Source organism: Bos indicus x Bos taurus, chromosome 3 (genome assembly GCF_003369695.1).
Source record: "Bos indicus x Bos taurus breed Angus x Brahman F1 hybrid chromosome 3, Bos_hybrid_MaternalHap_v2.0, whole genome shotgun sequence".
Taxonomy (NCBI): Eukaryota; Metazoa; Chordata; class Mammalia; order Artiodactyla; family Bovidae; genus Bos; species Bos indicus x Bos taurus.
Genome location: NC_040078.1, coordinates 2,311,936 through 2,328,632, shown reverse-complemented (window position 1 = coordinate 2,328,632; position 16,697 = coordinate 2,311,936). Strand labels below are relative to the sequence as shown.

Sequence of the window (16,697 nt, the reverse complement as noted above, 5' to 3'; positions counted from 1 at the left end):
AAAAATTTTAGGAGTCAAACCGTTTAAAAAAACAAACAAACAATTTCTTTTGTACTTGAAAACATGAAAGCCTGAGAGAACTAAGATTTTCTGTCACTGGATCTTCCTTTGAAAGGCATATCTGCTTTGAACAAGATATACCTTCAAAGCATTTACTAGGAATTTTAGAGAAAAACTAACTTTGCATGATAAAAAAATACATGGCAATAAAAGTCTGATTTTATGCTGTGTTTCTTGATACAAGACATAATGCCAGGAAAAAGAATTATGGTGGTTGGTGCTGGAGTCAGTGGATTAGGTGCCATTAAGATCTGTCTGGAGGAGGGACTGGAACCCATCTGTTTTGAAGAAAGCAATGACATTGGAGGACTGTGGAGATATGAGGTAAGTTTGAATATGCCTATACTTCTATATGTGTAATGACATTTTTTCATATCTGGGAAATAAGAATGCAAGGACTACAGCACTAAATCATCCTTCAACTACAGCTCCTTGGAAGAAAAGCTATGACCAAGGTAGACAGCATATTAAAAAGCAGAGGCATTACTTTGCCAACAAAGATCCTTATAGTCAAAGCTATGATTTTTCCAGTAGTCATGTGCAGATGTGTGTTGGACCATAAGGAAGGCTGAGCACCAAAGAATTGATGTTTTGAACTGTGGTGTTGGAGAAGGCTCTTGAGAGTCCTTTGGACAGCAAGAAGATCAATCCAGTCAATCCTAAAGGAAATCAGTCCTGAATATTCATTGGAAGGACTGATGCTGAAGCTGAAACTCCACTAGGTTGGCCACCTGATGCAAAGAGCTGACTCTTTAGAAAAGACCCTGATGCTGGGAAAGATTGAAGGCAGGAGGAGAAAGGGATGACAGATGATGAGATGGTTGGATGGCATCACCGACTCAATGGACATGAGTTTGAGCAAGCTCTAGGAGACAGCGAGGGATAGGGAAGCCTAGTGTGCTGCAGTCTACGGCACCACAAAGAGTCAGACATGACTGAGTGATTGAACAACAAAATACCTGTGATTTGACTCCCATTCCTTTCTTCTGCACAAGGATAAGGTTCAATCAATCTCGTTTGCTTTCAGACTCTAGATCCTTGAAGAAGACTTGTGTGCTTGCTCTTCCTTCATCTCCACCATCACTACATGATAGACATCCTGGCACTTCCCCAAAACTGCTCTCACCACTGTTACCAATAAAATTGACAAACTGAATGGATTTTCTGTCCAGAATTGTATCGCTTTCTCAAGGGGATCCAATGATGTTAAAAATCAGCTCCTTTTTAAAACACTTGTCTCTAGCTTCTGTGATTTCACTCTGCTGTCTTTCTGATTTTCCTTCTCAGTTTTTTTCATGTTGCTGATTATAGCTCCCTTCTTACTCTTCTGTATTTTTTTAACTTTTTATGGGTTCTTTAGGATACCTTCCTAGCCCTCTGTGGCTTCAGTTATCACATATATGCTAATACATGAACTTTAGATTTTTATCTTGAGCCCAAGAGTATGTATGTACAGTCAGGGCAACTAACACCAACTCTAATATTTTAGGACAAAGCTGAAATCTCAAGAGCTGAGCATAGTGATAGTATTTGGCCTGCATCATAGGTATATTCCCTGGTGGTTCAGATGGTAAAGAATCTGTCTGCAATGAGGGAAGCATGGGTTCAATATCTGGGTTGGGGAGATCCCCTGGAGAAGGAAATGGCAACCCACTCCAGTATTCTTGCCTGGAAAAATCTCATTAATGGAGGAGTCTGGTGGGCTGCAGTCCACGGGATTGCAAAGAGTTGAACACGACTGAGTGATTAATACTAGCCACTAGATAGGCATATTAAAGGGCTCTTCTTCAGCTTATAGTTATACCCCTGGACCACATGGTCTTCAATGTTACCATGAAGGGAAAAGAAGGTAGGTCAAAAGATACCAACTGTTAGTTGGCTAGGTATAGCCTAGATGTGGTGCTGGCTGCTTGTCTTTGCTAACCTCTGGACATTTCACCAATACCTCATGGCTTTTTGGGTTTCTCATTACCTATGTTACCAATTCTCTGCATTACATTCCCTGTATCAAGTATCGAGAGAGGAGCTCCCATATTCCTGGATGGACCATGTCTGATACAGATACATCTCAAGAAAATCTCCAATCTCCCAGTCTGGTGTCCTTTTCACCCTGCACATGCAATTTCTATAAGTCCTATAACAAAGCATGCATTGATAATTGCTTTCCCTTGCAAGGTTTTCCTAACATTTTATGTGTATTCTTTGGTCTCCACAATAACTCTGTGACATAGACAAGTACCTATTTACAAGTGAAGAAATAGATTCAGAGAAATGACTTAATGTCAATTTCCTTGCTGGAGCTATGCAATGATACATCTCAAGGACTATGACAGAATGCCCCCAAATACCACAATATGTCATCTGAATTCACTAAGTGATGCCCATATAAAGCTTTCACTTCACCAGCCTGGTCATATTTACAGAGATTGTCCTTATCAAAAGGGATAATTTTGTGTATGAATGTTTTAATATTGTGTAATTCCTTAATATAACAATGCTCTTCATTTTGAAGAAGACTCATAGTTTGATCTGTTGTTAAAGTTGATATACTTTAGCAGGTGTCCTTTGTTTTCTTGGTAGGAGAAGGCTGAAAGAGGCAGGCCAAGTGTCTATAAGTCTGTCATCAGCAACACTTCAAAGGAGATGATGGCCTACAGTGATTACCCTTTCCCTGACCACTTTCCCAACTACTTGCATAATTCCAAAATCATGGAGTATCTCCATATGTATGTCAAACACTTTCACCTTTTGAAGCACATCCGGTTTCTGGTAAGTGGGACAGTGAGCACTCAACATACAAGGAAGTCTCTTGTTAGAACCCAAAGCTAGGCCAGAGCCGTGGGCTTTACATACATCTCCATGGAAGTTATACATCTCCATGGAAGTCTCCTTCAGGAGAAAATATGGGAGATTGACTGAAATGCCAAACTGTACACCTGGTGTGGGATCACCCCTAGCTACCTTGAGGACTGTAGTCTGAACAAATTGAGCTAATCTCACCTTTAAAATGCCTTGTTCGGGAGACCAGTTATACTTGAGCACTTTAATGAAAGCCCAGATGAGAGTACCTGCAGTCAACTTTATTCATTGAGGTCAAGAGTTCTTGAGGGCATCAGGGAAGAGTGGTCATGAGTCTTTTTGTCTTATTCCCAGTCGAAGGTGTGCAGCGTGAGGAAGCACTCTGATTTCTCTTTCACGGGACAGTGGGATGTTGTGGTGCAGGCTGAAGGAAAAAGGAATCCTATGTCTTTGATGGGATTATGGTATGTAGTGGCCTTTTTACCAATCCCTTCATGCCACTTCAGAAATTTCCAGGTATGTGCTATTGAATTCTAAGGCACTGGTGTTGTGAGATACTATCACTGTAGCTATTGTTATTTTTGGAGAGAGTTTATAATTCTGAAAGTCACCTTAGTTTCATAATAAATATTACATTTTCTGATTATAAAGTAATGCAAGTTCTTTCAAGTTAATCCAAATAATATAGTTATAAAATTGAAAATAAAAAGTACTAAAATATACTATCACCACCAGTTCTGGGCTATTTAAGAGGAAGGTGTTACATTTTAATAGTGTGAAGTAATTAGTAAGAGCAAAGATACAGAAATATATTAAGATTTTGCTTTATTTCTGAATGTGTATATATATATATACCATGTGTATATATATACATACATGGTATTCTCCAGGCAAGAAACTGGAGTGGGTTGTCATGCACTCCTCCAAGGATCTTTCCAACCCAGGGATCGAACCTGCTTCTCCTGTAGCTCCTGCATTGCAGGCAGATTCTCTACCATTGACCCACCAGGGAAGCCACATATATATACATATATGTATAGATAAACATAACATAACAAGATGACTACAAATAGCTAAGTGCTAGTGTGTCACTACATATATCTTACAAGATACTGCAGTGCTACTTACTATTTGGAAGCTTAAGCACTCTGAATATAAGGAATCATGCAGCAATGATTTATCTGCACAAGAGCTCCTTCTTACCTCTAGAAGCAGAATGTGTATACTGTTTGCTCGAAGAGGGCTGAATCTGAGACTCCTTTGGGCTTCTCAGGAGATGCTGAACTCCCCCACTTTCCATTCTTATGTCTGTTTCCAAGTGCACAAGAAGAAAGAGAAAGATAAAATTGGTCAAAAGTGGTCTGTTAGTTATTAGCTTATTAGAGATTTAAACATTCCTGTACTGATTCAATCAGTATTCATTCAAGAAATATCTACTGAGCATCACTTTTGTGGCAGAGGCTCAGCAGAGAATTAAACAGATCAAAATTTTTGTCCCCTTGGAGCATACATGGTAGTAGATGGAGGGAGATACAAAAAAAGGATAAATATGTGGAAGGTAATAACTATGAAGAGAAACAGTTAACAGGAAGGGCAAAGGGTTGGTGGTTGGGGAGATGGGCTTGTCATGCAAGACTAGTTGAAGTGGTCAGGTAAGGCTTCAGAGAGAAAAGAGCACTGGAATAAAGACCCCAAGGCATTGAGGAAGTGATGCAAATAACTGAGGAATGCAGATTGTATAAAAGGAAGAAAACAGTGCAAAGAACTTGAGGTAGGTGTGTAACAGACAGGTCCATGTGGTGAGAGTAGAAGAAAGAGTACAGGGAGATGACGTCAGAGGGTGAATGCTGCACCAGACCAATAAGAATTAAAAAGGCCATTGTCTGGACCATGGCTCTGACTTTAACTGAAGTGGGATCCACTGGGTGGTTTTCAGCAGAGCAGTGTCCCCTTGGAGCATGCTCCAATCACATTGGCTGTTGTGTTGAGAACAGCTGGGGAAGGAGCTGGGAAAGCAGAAACAGGCAGGCCAGGGAGAAGGTTCTTGACAATTCAGTTGAAAAATGATGGTGATTTTTACCAGGATAGTGGCCGTGGAGATGATGCTGTGAAAGTGCTGCACTCAATATGCCAGCAAATTTGGAAAACTCAGCAGTGGCCACAGGACTGGAAAAGGTCAGTTTTCATTCCAATCCCAAAGAAAGGCAATGCCAAAGAATGCTCAGACTACCGCACAGTTGTACTCATCTCACATGCTAGTAAAGTAATGCTCAAAATTCTCCAAGCCAGGCTTCAGCAATATGTGAACCGTGAACTTCCTGATGTTCAAGCTGCTTTTAGAAAAGGCAGAGGAACCAGAGATCAAATTGCCAACATCCGCTGGATCATGGAAAAAGCAAGAGAGTTCCAGAAAAACATCTATTTCTGCTTTATTAACTATGCCAAAGCCTTTGACTGTGTGGATCACAATCAACTGTGGAAAATTCTGAAAGAGATGGGAATACCAGACCACCTGATCTGTCTCTTGAGAAATTTGTATGCACGTCAGGAAGCAACAGTTAGAACTGGACATGGAAAAACAGACTGGTTCCAAATAGGAAAAGGAGTTCGTCAAGGCTGTATATTGTCACCCTGCTTATTTAACTTCTATGCAGAGTACATCATGAGAAACGCTGGACTGGAAGAAACACAAGCTGGAATCAAGATTGCCAGAAGAAATGTCAATAACCTCAGATATGCAGATGACACCACCCTTATGGCAGAAAGTGAAGAGGAACTCAAAAGCCTCTTGATGAAAGTGAAAGTGGAGAGTGAAAAAGTTGGCTTAAAGCTCAACATTCAGAAAACAAAGATCATGGCATCTGGTCCCATCATTTTATGAGAAATAGATGGGGAAACAGTGGAAACAGTCACTGCAGTCACTTCAGCCATGAAATTAAAAGATGCTTACTCCTTGGAAGGAAAGTTATGATCAACCTAGATAGCATATTCAAAAGCAGAGACATTACTCTGCCAACAAAGGTTCGTCTAGTCAAGGCTATGGTTTTTCCTGTGGTCATGTATGGATGTGAGAGTTGGAATGTGAAGAAGGCTGAGCGCCAAAGAATTGATGCTTTTAAACTGTGGTGTTGGAAAAGACTCTTGAGAGTTCCTTGGACTGCAAGGAGATCTGGACAGTCCATTCAGAAGGAGATCAGCCCTGGGATTTCTTTGGAAGGAATGATGCTAAAGCTGAAACTCCAGTACTTTGGCCACCTCATGTGAAGAGCTGAGTCATTGGGAAAGACTCTGATGCTGGGAGGGATTAGGGGGCAAGAGGAGAAGGGGACGACAGAGGATGAGATGGCTGGATGGCATCACCAACTCAATGGACGTGAGTTTGAGTGAACTCTGGGAGTTGGTGATGGACAGGGAGGCCTGGCGTGCTGCAATTCATGGGGTTGCAAAAGAGTCGGACACGACTGAGCGACTGATCTGATCTGATCTGAGTGGCAGTGGAGACATAACGTGGTGCTTGGATCTTAAATATAGTTTGAAGTTCAGTTCAGTTCAATTGCTCAGTCATGTCCAACTCCTTGCGATCCCATGGACTGCAGCATGCCAGGCTTCCCTGTTTATCACCAACTCCTGGAGCTTGCTCAAACTCATGTCCACCAAGTTGGTGATGCCATCCAACCATCTCATCCTCTATTGTCCCCTTCTCCTCCTGCCCTCAATCTTTCTCACCATCAGGGTCTTCTCCAGTGGGTCAGTTCTTCTCATCACGTTGCCAGCGAATTGGAGCTTCAGCTTCAGCATCAGTCCCTCCAATGAATATTCAGGACTGATTTCCTTTAGGACTGACTGGTTTGATTTCCTTTCAGTCCAAGGGACTCTCAAGAGTCTTCTCCAACACCACCATTCAAAAGCATTAATTCTTCGGTGCTCAGCTTTCTTTTTTTTTTTGTCTGAAGAATATATTTTATTTATTTTTATTTTTTATTTTTAAACTTTATGATCCAACTCTAAGATCTATACATGACTACTGGAAAAACCGTAGCTCTGACTAGATGGACTTTTGTTGGCAAAATAATGTCTCTGTTTTTTAATATGCTATGTTGGTCATAGCTCGTCTTCCAAGGGGCAAAGGTCTTTTAATTTCATGGATGCAGTCACCAACTGCAGTGATGTTGCAGCCCAAGAAAATAAAGTCTGTCACTGTTTCCACTGTTTCCCCATCATTTTGCCATGAAGCAATGGGACCAGATGCCATGATGTTAGTTTTTTGAATGTTGAGTTTTAAGCCAACTTTTTCACTCTCCTCATTCACTTTCATCAAGAGTCTCTTTAGTTCTTTGCTTTCTGCCTTAAGGGTGATGTCATCTGTGTATCTGAGGTTATTGATATTTCTCCCAGAAATCTTGATTCCAGCTTGTGCTTCATCCAGCTTAGCATTTCGCATGATGTACACTGCATAGAAGTTAAATAAGCAGGGTGACAACATGCAGCCTTGATGTACTCCTTTCTGAATTTGGAACCAGTCCACTGTTCCATGTCCGGTTCTAACCGTTGCTTCTTGACTTGCATACATATTTCTCAGGATTTGGGTAAGGTGATCTGGTACTCCCATCTTTTTAAGAATTTTCTGCAGTTTGCTGTGGTCCATGCAGTCAAAGGCTTTGGTGTAGTCAAGAAAGCAGTAGATGTTTTCCTGGAACTCTCACCCTTTTTTGATGATCCAATGGATGTTGGCAATTTGATCTTTGGTTCTTCTGCCTTTTCTAAATCCAGCTTGAACATTTGCAAGTTCTTGGTTCATGTACTGTTGAAGTCTCTCTTGGAGAATTTTGAGCATTACTTTGCTAGCATGTGAAATGATTGCAATTGTGCAGTATTTGAACATTCTTTGGCATTGCCTTTCTTTGGGATTGGAATGAAAACTGACCTTTTCCAGTCCTGTGGCCACTGCTGAGTTTTCCAAATTTGCTGGCATATTGAGTGCAGCACTTTAATAGCATCATCTTTCAGGATTTCAAGTAGCTCAGCTGGGATCCATCACCTTCACTAGCTTTGTTCATAGTGATGCTTTCTAAGGCCCACTTGACTTCACATTCCAGGATGTCTGGCTCTAGGTGAGTGATCTCCCCCTCATGGTTATCTGGGTCATGAAGATCATTTTTGTATTGCTCTTTTTGTATTCTTTCCACCTCTTCTTAATATCTTCTGCTTCTGTTTGGTCCATACAATTTCTGTCCTTTATTTTGCCCATATTTTCATGAAAAGTTCCCTTGGTATCGCTAATTTTCTTGAAGAGATCCCTAGTCTTTCCCATTCTGTTGTTTTCCTCTATCTCTTTGCATTGATCACTGAAGAAGGCTTTCTTACCTCTCCTTGCTACCCTTTGGAACTCTGCATTCATATGGATATCTTTCCTTTTCTCCTTTGCCTTTAACTTCTCTTCTTTCCTAAGCTATTTGTAAGGGCTTCACAGATAACCATTTTGCCTTTTTGCTTTTCTTTTTCTTAGGGATGGTGTTGATCACTGCTTCCTGTACAATTCACAAACCTCTGTCCATAGTTCTTCAGGCACTCTGTCTATCAGATTTAATCCCTTGAATCTATTTGTCACTTCCACTGTATATATTGTAAAGGATTTGATTTAGGTCATACCTGAATGGTCTAGTGATTTACTGACTTTCTTCAATGTAAATCTGAATTTGGCAATAAGGACTTCATGATCTGAGCCACAGTCAGCTCTCATCTTGTTTTTGCTGACTGTAGAGAGCTTCTCCATCTTCAGATGCAAAGAATATAATCAATCTGATTTTGGTATTGACCATCTGGTGGTGTCCATGTATAGAGTCATCTCTAGTGTTGTTGGAAGAAGGTGTTTGCTATGACCAGTGCATCCTCTTGGCAAAATTCTGTTAACCTTTGCCCTGCTTCATTTTGTACTCCAAGGCCAAATTTGCCTATTACTCCATGTATCTCTTCTGCTTTCTAGTAGAAGTTGGAAAAAAAAAATTTGCTGATGGATCGGTTATGAGGTGTGATTTTTAAAAAGGTTATATGTTATAAAAGGATAAAAAAGGATAATTTTATTGTCCAAAGCAATGGAGTTGCCATTTCCTGAGAGAGAAGAGGTCTTGGGAAAGCTAATTTTGCCTGTTTGAGGGGCAAAGGTTGAGCAGGTGACAGGGTCTTAGAGATGATTATTGAAAATGGAAGAGGATGGGATAAGATTTAATACATTCATTATTATTACTTTTTTTTTACTTTACAATATTGTATTGGTTTTGATTTAATACATTCAAAGATAAACATTAGACTTATTTTTCAAGTGCTATGTTTTAGGAGTGTTTAAAAGGATACTCATACCATTCCTGTGAGCTAGGTGAAACAATTTCTATTTTACACATTACAAATACATCTAGTAGTGAAAAAGTTATGAAGTATGCCCAGGTTTGTTTGATCTCAAGGTCTACTCCCATATTGAGCCAGAGGGCAAAGTGTTCATTTTGGAACAGAATAGAAATATTTTATCTTGGGGAAAGGAGACAGAGGAAGGATAGATGAAAACACAGGAACTTTTAGATGTTGAGGAACTCATCTCAGGTTTTTATTGTTTCATAAAAAATGAGAAGAAAATGTTATCTTCAGGTAGTGAGGGGCATTTTAGTAGGACCAGGAGGAGGGGGAATAATTGGAACAGTTGTAGTCAGAAATTGAAAGGAAAAGTGAACTTAGCAATGATTGAGCTCAGGAATTCACTAGGTGATGATCAAAGCATTGCTTCCAAGGGAAAGCTGAGGTTTTGGAGCACATTCACCAGATAAAGGAAAAAGAACAAGGAATGATCCACAATTAGGATGGAACAGGGCTGTCCAGTGTCACAGGAGAAGCAGTGAAGCCTATAAGTGCAGGCCTCAATGTTGTCTGAAAGATGAAATGGTACAAAATCGACCAGATATTATGGTTTGGCCACATGAGGTTTTTGCTTAAGTCAGAGCATATTTTTTAAACAAGAATAATGTTTTTATATCCTTTCAGCCCCAGAATCACTGAGCATTTGTCCCCAGTAGAGAGCCAAGTGAATAGTGCTAGTGTTAGTAGAAAGGGTGTACTGGGCCTAGGAAGAGATGGAAAACAAGGTAGACAGGGATGAAGCTTGGGTTAAGGAAGCAAGACAGGAAACTGGATCAGAGCAGTATTTATAATAATGAAGATGATGGATAAAGAAGATGTATTACTTATATAGGAGTCAAGCTCTTTTTGAAGACTTGGCAGGATATAGATAAGTTAAAAAGAGGCAGAAGTAAAATATCTGACTTTTTAAGAAACCTGAGAATTTGTTGGAATATAAAATTTTTGTTCCAGAACAGAACTGTAGGAGAATTAATTCTGTCTGATAATGTAGGACAAGCACAGTTTACAGATCAGGAATAGTAGACCAGAAAATGAGAGATTTAAATTAGAAAGACTTTGAGTTTAGCAATAAGCTTTAGAATATGCCAGCAGTTTAAAAGACAAAATAACAGTCAATGCTTGATTGTGTTCTTGCCCACAGGAATCATGCGTTTCAAAGGTCAATATATTCACAGTTGGGAATACAAGAGTCCAGAGAAATTTCAGGGCAAGAAAATCATTGTGATTGGCATTGGAAATTCTGCAATTGATTTGGCGATTGAGCTCAGTCATGTAGCTGCACAGGTTTGGTGCCTAAATTCTCTTTCTTCAGATGCAACCTGGCCCCTAACTTATGAGATATGAGAATTGCACAAAATACGTGTAGTGTGTACTCATACGCTGTTTCAATACTGATTGTTAATTACCTTCTCACACCTATTTCCTCAATAGTGAATGAGTGATAGTTGCTCAGTCATGCCTGATTCTGCAACCCCATGGACTATAGCCTGTCATGCTCCTCTGTTCATGGAATTCTTCAGGCAAGATTACTGGAGTGGGTTGCCACTTCCTTCTCCAATTTCCTCAATAGGCATCTTGATAATCTATTCCAAAAAAGAAAAATGGAGAATGAAATACAAATAAATAGTTTAAACCTCAAAGACTTTCAAATTGTTTATTTTTACCAGAGTCTGAAGATTTTACCAGTTCAGCCAAGAATTACAAAAAAAAAAAAAAAAAACTTATTAGATAACCATTTTTTAAATCCCTTTATTTTTCATCGACATGACACTTGACACCATCTTCCAACTCCAATTCCTTCAATAGGGATACAAATTAACTAAGTGTTGTAGTTACTGCAACACAGTAATTAGCAGCTGGATGGGATCTTTTGTGTCAACTGTTGATATCTATCTAGCCTTTTTGCATCATTATGTGTTTTTGCAATTTAAGACATTGCAGGCATCAAATACTCCTTTGGGAAAGGTTCAAAAAGAATAGTGGGTTGACCCAGAAGAAGGCTTGGGGCTATAAGCAACAAGTCAGATGTGTCTGTATGTGGGAGTGTATGTAACTATGTGTTGGTCTTCCTGCTTTTGAGAACAGAAGAACTCTTCAAGATAAAAGACAGTAGAGTTTTTATCCATTTCTTCTCATGAGGCAAATGAGTAATATCTGAAGAACTGAGAAATTATCCTATGAAAGTGAACTCTCATATCTATTGTGTTTACTTGCATTCTCTCCTAGGTGTTTCTCAGCACAAGAAGTGGTGCATGGATTTGGAACTGGGTCTGGGATTCTGGGATGCCCATGGACACTGTTCTCTTTACTCGTTTTAATTCTCTTGTGAAAAAAATTTTCCCTGAATTCTTAATCAACAGATGGGCAGAGAATAAATTAAATGTTCACTTTAACCATGACATTTATGGTTTGCTACCTCAACACAGGTATGTTCTAGGATTTTAAAAAAGTAATTTTGCCGCTGCCTTTTGGAATCAGTGGGTCAAACTTGGAACATAAGGATGATTTAGAGTTCATGTTTTACCACCTTGAAAGTAGACTTCAGCTATCTTGCTGCTGCTGCTGCTGCTGCGTCGCTTCAGTCGTGTCCGACCCCATAGACGGCAGCCCACCAGGCTCCACCGTCCCTGGGATTCTCTAGGCAAGAACACTGGAGTGGGTTGCCATTTCCTTCTCCAATGCATGAAAGTGGAAAGTGAAAGTGAAGTCACTCAGTCGTGTCCAACTCTTTGCGACCCCAAGGACTGCAGCCTACCAGGCTCCTCCGTCCATGGGATATTCCAGGCAAGAGTACTGGAGTGGGGTGCCATCACCTTCTCCATCAGCTATCTTAGGAGAATGTTAATCATTGTTTCTTTTCTCATGTTTCTTTGGGCCATTCTATTCATTAAACTTAGAAGAAGGAAATTGAATTTCAGGCATGGTGGCAGCTTCACCTGTCCCCACTCTTGATGTTTTCAAACTACTGTGCACTTTTTCTTTAGGCTCTGAAACCTTAGACTGTAGAGAAGCAAATAATATACTATACCATAAAAATAAACTTCATCTTTCTGAGCCAAATTTTAAAAAAGTCAGGAATCTGGTAAGATTCCATCAACAAGATGGAAGACTTGTAATTTTACATTTTAAAAGGATCACTCAGGCTGCTGATTGGAGGAAAAAGTGTGGGGAGTCAAAGGTAGAAGCAGTGTTAAACTGCTTTAAACAGTATTAAACTATTAGTTACTAACAGTGTTAAATTTAAATAATGTTAGTAAATCTTACAAAAATGCCACATAGGTTCTCAAAATAATGGAGATCAGACTATGATCTGATTTTTCTGTTCCATTTTAAGCACTTCACCCACTGCTTTAAAAAAGAAAAATCTCTCTCATCTCCCAAAAAAATTGTTTTAAGGAAATTAGGTATCAATATATCACTGCTATAAACTTATATCACCTTTCAAAAGTTTCTCTTTGCATGTAGTAAGCACTGTATAAACATTATTGGCAGTCTGATGAATACAGAAGGTTTATTCAGTAAATAATTCAGAAGAAATATTGACCAAAAATCTTTTGTAAAATAAAAATGTATGTCTTTCATTTTTTAGCATGACTAAAAAATCATTTTAAGTATTTTCTTAGCTTACCTCCTTTCCAAAAAGACTTATATTAGTTTTCCTGCATACAAATTTTCATTCCTCAGATTTCTGAGTCATCAAGCTAGTTTCGGTGATGATCTACCCAACTACATAATTACTGGAAGAGTTCGGATGAAACCAAATGTTACAAAGTTCACAGAAACATCAGCCATCTTTGAGGACGGCACAGAAGAGGATGTTGATGTTATAATCTTTGCCACAGGATACACTTGTTCTTTCCCATTTTTGGAAAATAATTCAACAGTTCTGGATATCCAGCGTTCCATGTATAAATTTGTTTTCCCTCCTGAGCTAGAAAAACCAACGCTAGCTTTTATTGGTATCCTCCAGCCAGTAGGAGCCACTATTCCCACATCAGAACTCCAGAGCCAATGGGCTGCACGTGTATTCAAGGGTATGTCGTGACCTTTTTCATATTTACAAAAGATAACCACCCAGATAATGTGATTTCAGAGGCACTGAAAAAGTCTTCTGCTGCAAACATATCTGAAGCTCACCTTTACAGTATTTGAAATTCTGCCTCAAGATTTTTTATTTCAGTGTTTGATGGCTATGTAATCTTTAGGATTCCCATATGAAAATGAAGATTAAAAAACTACTACCTAAAGATATCAAATGACAACGTATTGGCAAATGATTCTTTAAAGCACATCAGCGAGATACACAGGATAGGAAATGAGGGCAGGAGAAGAAAGATCTCAACCTAAAGTACACATGGGAAATAACAATTATCCTACTTTTCAGTCTTTCTAGAATATTTCTGGAGTGATCCACAACTACAGGGAGCACTTTTTGGCCTATCTCTCAAGTTCAAAATATAAAAAGGACAAGCAGAGTCACAGAATTATGAACTGTGAGTTATGAAAATTATGTCAGAGTCAGAAAGTAACTGGAATAGGACCACAGCACAATTAAAAAAGCAAGAACTTTGTAATCCAGTGAGCTCTGATTAAAACCCAGTTCCTCCACATGCTGACTGCGTGGTCTTGACATATTACTTGACCTCCACAATTCCCTCACTTATAAAAATGAAATAATTAGGTGTATTGTGCAGAGCAGTTAGAATTAACAATTAAGCATTTGTCTTTTGTAAGCCTTCAATGAATGTTGATTGTATGAATCAAGATTAGCCATGGTGCTAATCTTTTTATTATTATTCTTTTTTATATCATAACTTTTAGGTTTAGAATAGATTGAAGACAGAGTCAAACCTACCTTAATGAAATGATGCCCATCACATTGCAATAATTCTGCTCATTTTTTTGTTCCTTCTTCAAAATGTTTCCCATATGTTTCTACTAGATTCTGCTTCTTGAAATGTAGGATATTATTCATTAAAGAAATGAATAATTATAGGAAAGTGTTTTACATGATTTAAGATGAAAAATCAAGAAGAAATCTCTGTCCAATGAAGACAATCAGGAGTCATTGACTCACCATTAGTAGCTATTGAAAAGCTAAGTGATAGCATAAATGAACAAGTATAGCTCACTATTTAAAAGAGAGTCAAAAAAAGTACTCTGGTTATGGAACTACACACACACTACTTTGTGCCTTGTTACTGGATGCAACTCCCTTCAGTTCATTCTTCCTTGTGAGATTTGAGGTCTACCAGTCAAGATGTGTGGAGAAGGCAATGGCACCTCATTCCAGTACTCTTGCCTGGAAAATCCCATGGATGTAGGAGCCTGGTAGGCTGCAATCCATGAGGTCGCTAAGAGTGGGACAAGACTGAGCGACTTCACTTTCACTTTTCACTTTCATGCGTTGGAGAAGGAAATGGCAACCCACTCCAGTGTTCTTGCCTGGAGAATCCCAGGGACGGGGGAGCCTGGTGGGCTGCCGTCTATGGGGTCGCACAGAGTCGGACATGACTGAAGCGACTTAGAAGCAGCAGCAGCAGTCAAGATGTGGAGTCATTAAAGACGTGTTTTTGCATGTGTAAGGCATGTGCACCTGATAGAACAGTGAATGTAGGGCAATCCAGAGCAACTCCTGAATCCATCTCTCCCACTCCTATGCTATCTCACAATGTTCTCCACCAAACATTACACATTTCTTCCTCAAACCACAGCTTTTCAATAAGAAAACCATTTTCACATTTGAAATTTCTTTCCTAGGATTGAACAAATTACCTTCAGTGAGTGGCATGTTGGCTGACATAAGAAAGAAGAGAACAAAACTTGAAAAACAGTAAGAAACTTGCTTCTTGATGAAAGTCAGTAGAAAGTGTTTAGGTGGAAGTGTTTGTATTTCAAGCATTCTTTATATTTTTCTCATGATGGAATCTGAGTCTATTTGCCTGGAGGAGATCTCAAATTATCAACTTTTTAATTTCCTCTTAACCATGCATAAATATCATATATGGAGGACTTATCGAATGGAATGGGTAGAGAATGGTCCAACTTGGAAACTGTAGAATTTTATTTAAAGTTTATGGAACACTTTATATAACATATAATTATAAATTTGTGTCATGCTGTAGCCTTAGAGATGTAAAGCATCTGAAAATATATGATGAAATGAAAGATTGTTTCACTCTTTCACCATGTTGAAAAGAAAAACCAATGTGAGAAATGAGATAGGAGACCATTACAGAATCCAAGTAAAATTCTTATGTTTGGTTAGGAGCTTGTGGGTTCACCAAATCTTCTTAATGGAAAATTATTCTCAACCACTAGTGTTGGGGATATAATTTATTTCTATTTAGCAAATATCTACTGAAAATCTATAATGTGGAGGTCACAGCATGTTCTCTATGAGAAATAAAAGGTTTTATTTTAAGAATCACAATTTGTTACCCAGTAACTTTGGTTTAGAAGGAGGGTGAAGATTTGCATTTCAGTAATATTTAAAGTGAAATTAATATCACACATATATGTACAATTCGTGTAGCATATTCCATAGTGTATTCATCACCACTGATTTAACGAAACGAGACTATATCCTACTTGAGAATTAAATTCATGGGCAAAGAAAATTTAAGAAAAGACAAAAGTCTTCTGAAACCCACCTATTAATATCCAAGATCCTTGGAAGGATTTGTTGGGGAAAAAACACTCCAAGAATATTTTGTTAAAAAGCACTGAGGCCACAGTCAATGAAAAGAAGAAAACATTTTATATCTCATTTTTTGGAGAAATCATCAGCCAATGTCTAGATGTAATTGTGCTTGGAGAGATGGAGGTTCTGATAGTTTCCCCTTCTGGTTTCAGGTACCTGAATAGTCCCCGTGATGCATGCAGAGTTCAGTATGTGGATTACATGGATGAAATTGCCTCTGAAATAGCAGTGAAACCCAACCTGTTCTCACTTTTCCTGTGGGATCCAAAGCTGGCTCTGGAACTTTTCCTTGGGCCATGCACATCTTACCAATACCGCCTACAAGGGCCAGGGAAGTGGGCTGGGCCCCGGGAAGCCATTCTGACTCAGAGAGAACGGATCATTAAGCCCCTGAGGACTCGCACCCTCATATGTGCCCAGGCTCCATGCTGTGTGCCACTTTGGCTTAAAAGTATCTCTGTAGCCCTTCTCCTCTTTGTTCTCACTTTCATCATTATTAAAGGATAATCTTCCTGTGATCATTGCTATATTGTAGGTTAACAGTAACACACAGTAATTAAGAGACTGGGCATGTGCAAGTATTTATCCCTCACTCTGGACTAGATCAGTGCAGTGAATTGCCTAATAATTGCAAAATTACTCATGTATGAGCATTTGGCAAAACTGGAGTCTTCAAAAGTCCAAAGGGGTAGAGTAACAACTTGAGCTAAAGCCAACTCGAAAATTGGAG

General features: G+C 39.1%; 1 protein-coding gene across 1 annotated transcript; it reads left to right on the top strand.

Annotated features, from left to right (window-relative positions):
- Positions 1-249: 249 nt before the first annotated feature.
- On the top strand, positions 250-16,474 carry LOC113882577 (dimethylaniline monooxygenase [N-oxide-forming] 5-like). Its single transcript, XM_027525505.1, is given in 9 exon segments — positions 250-384; positions 2,641-2,829; positions 3,214-3,292; positions 3,295-3,375; positions 10,406-10,548; positions 11,491-11,690; positions 12,949-13,298; positions 15,025-15,097; positions 16,120-16,474. Coding segments are annotated over 9 exon segments (1,605 nt in total).
- Positions 16,475-16,697: the final 223 nt, after the last annotated feature.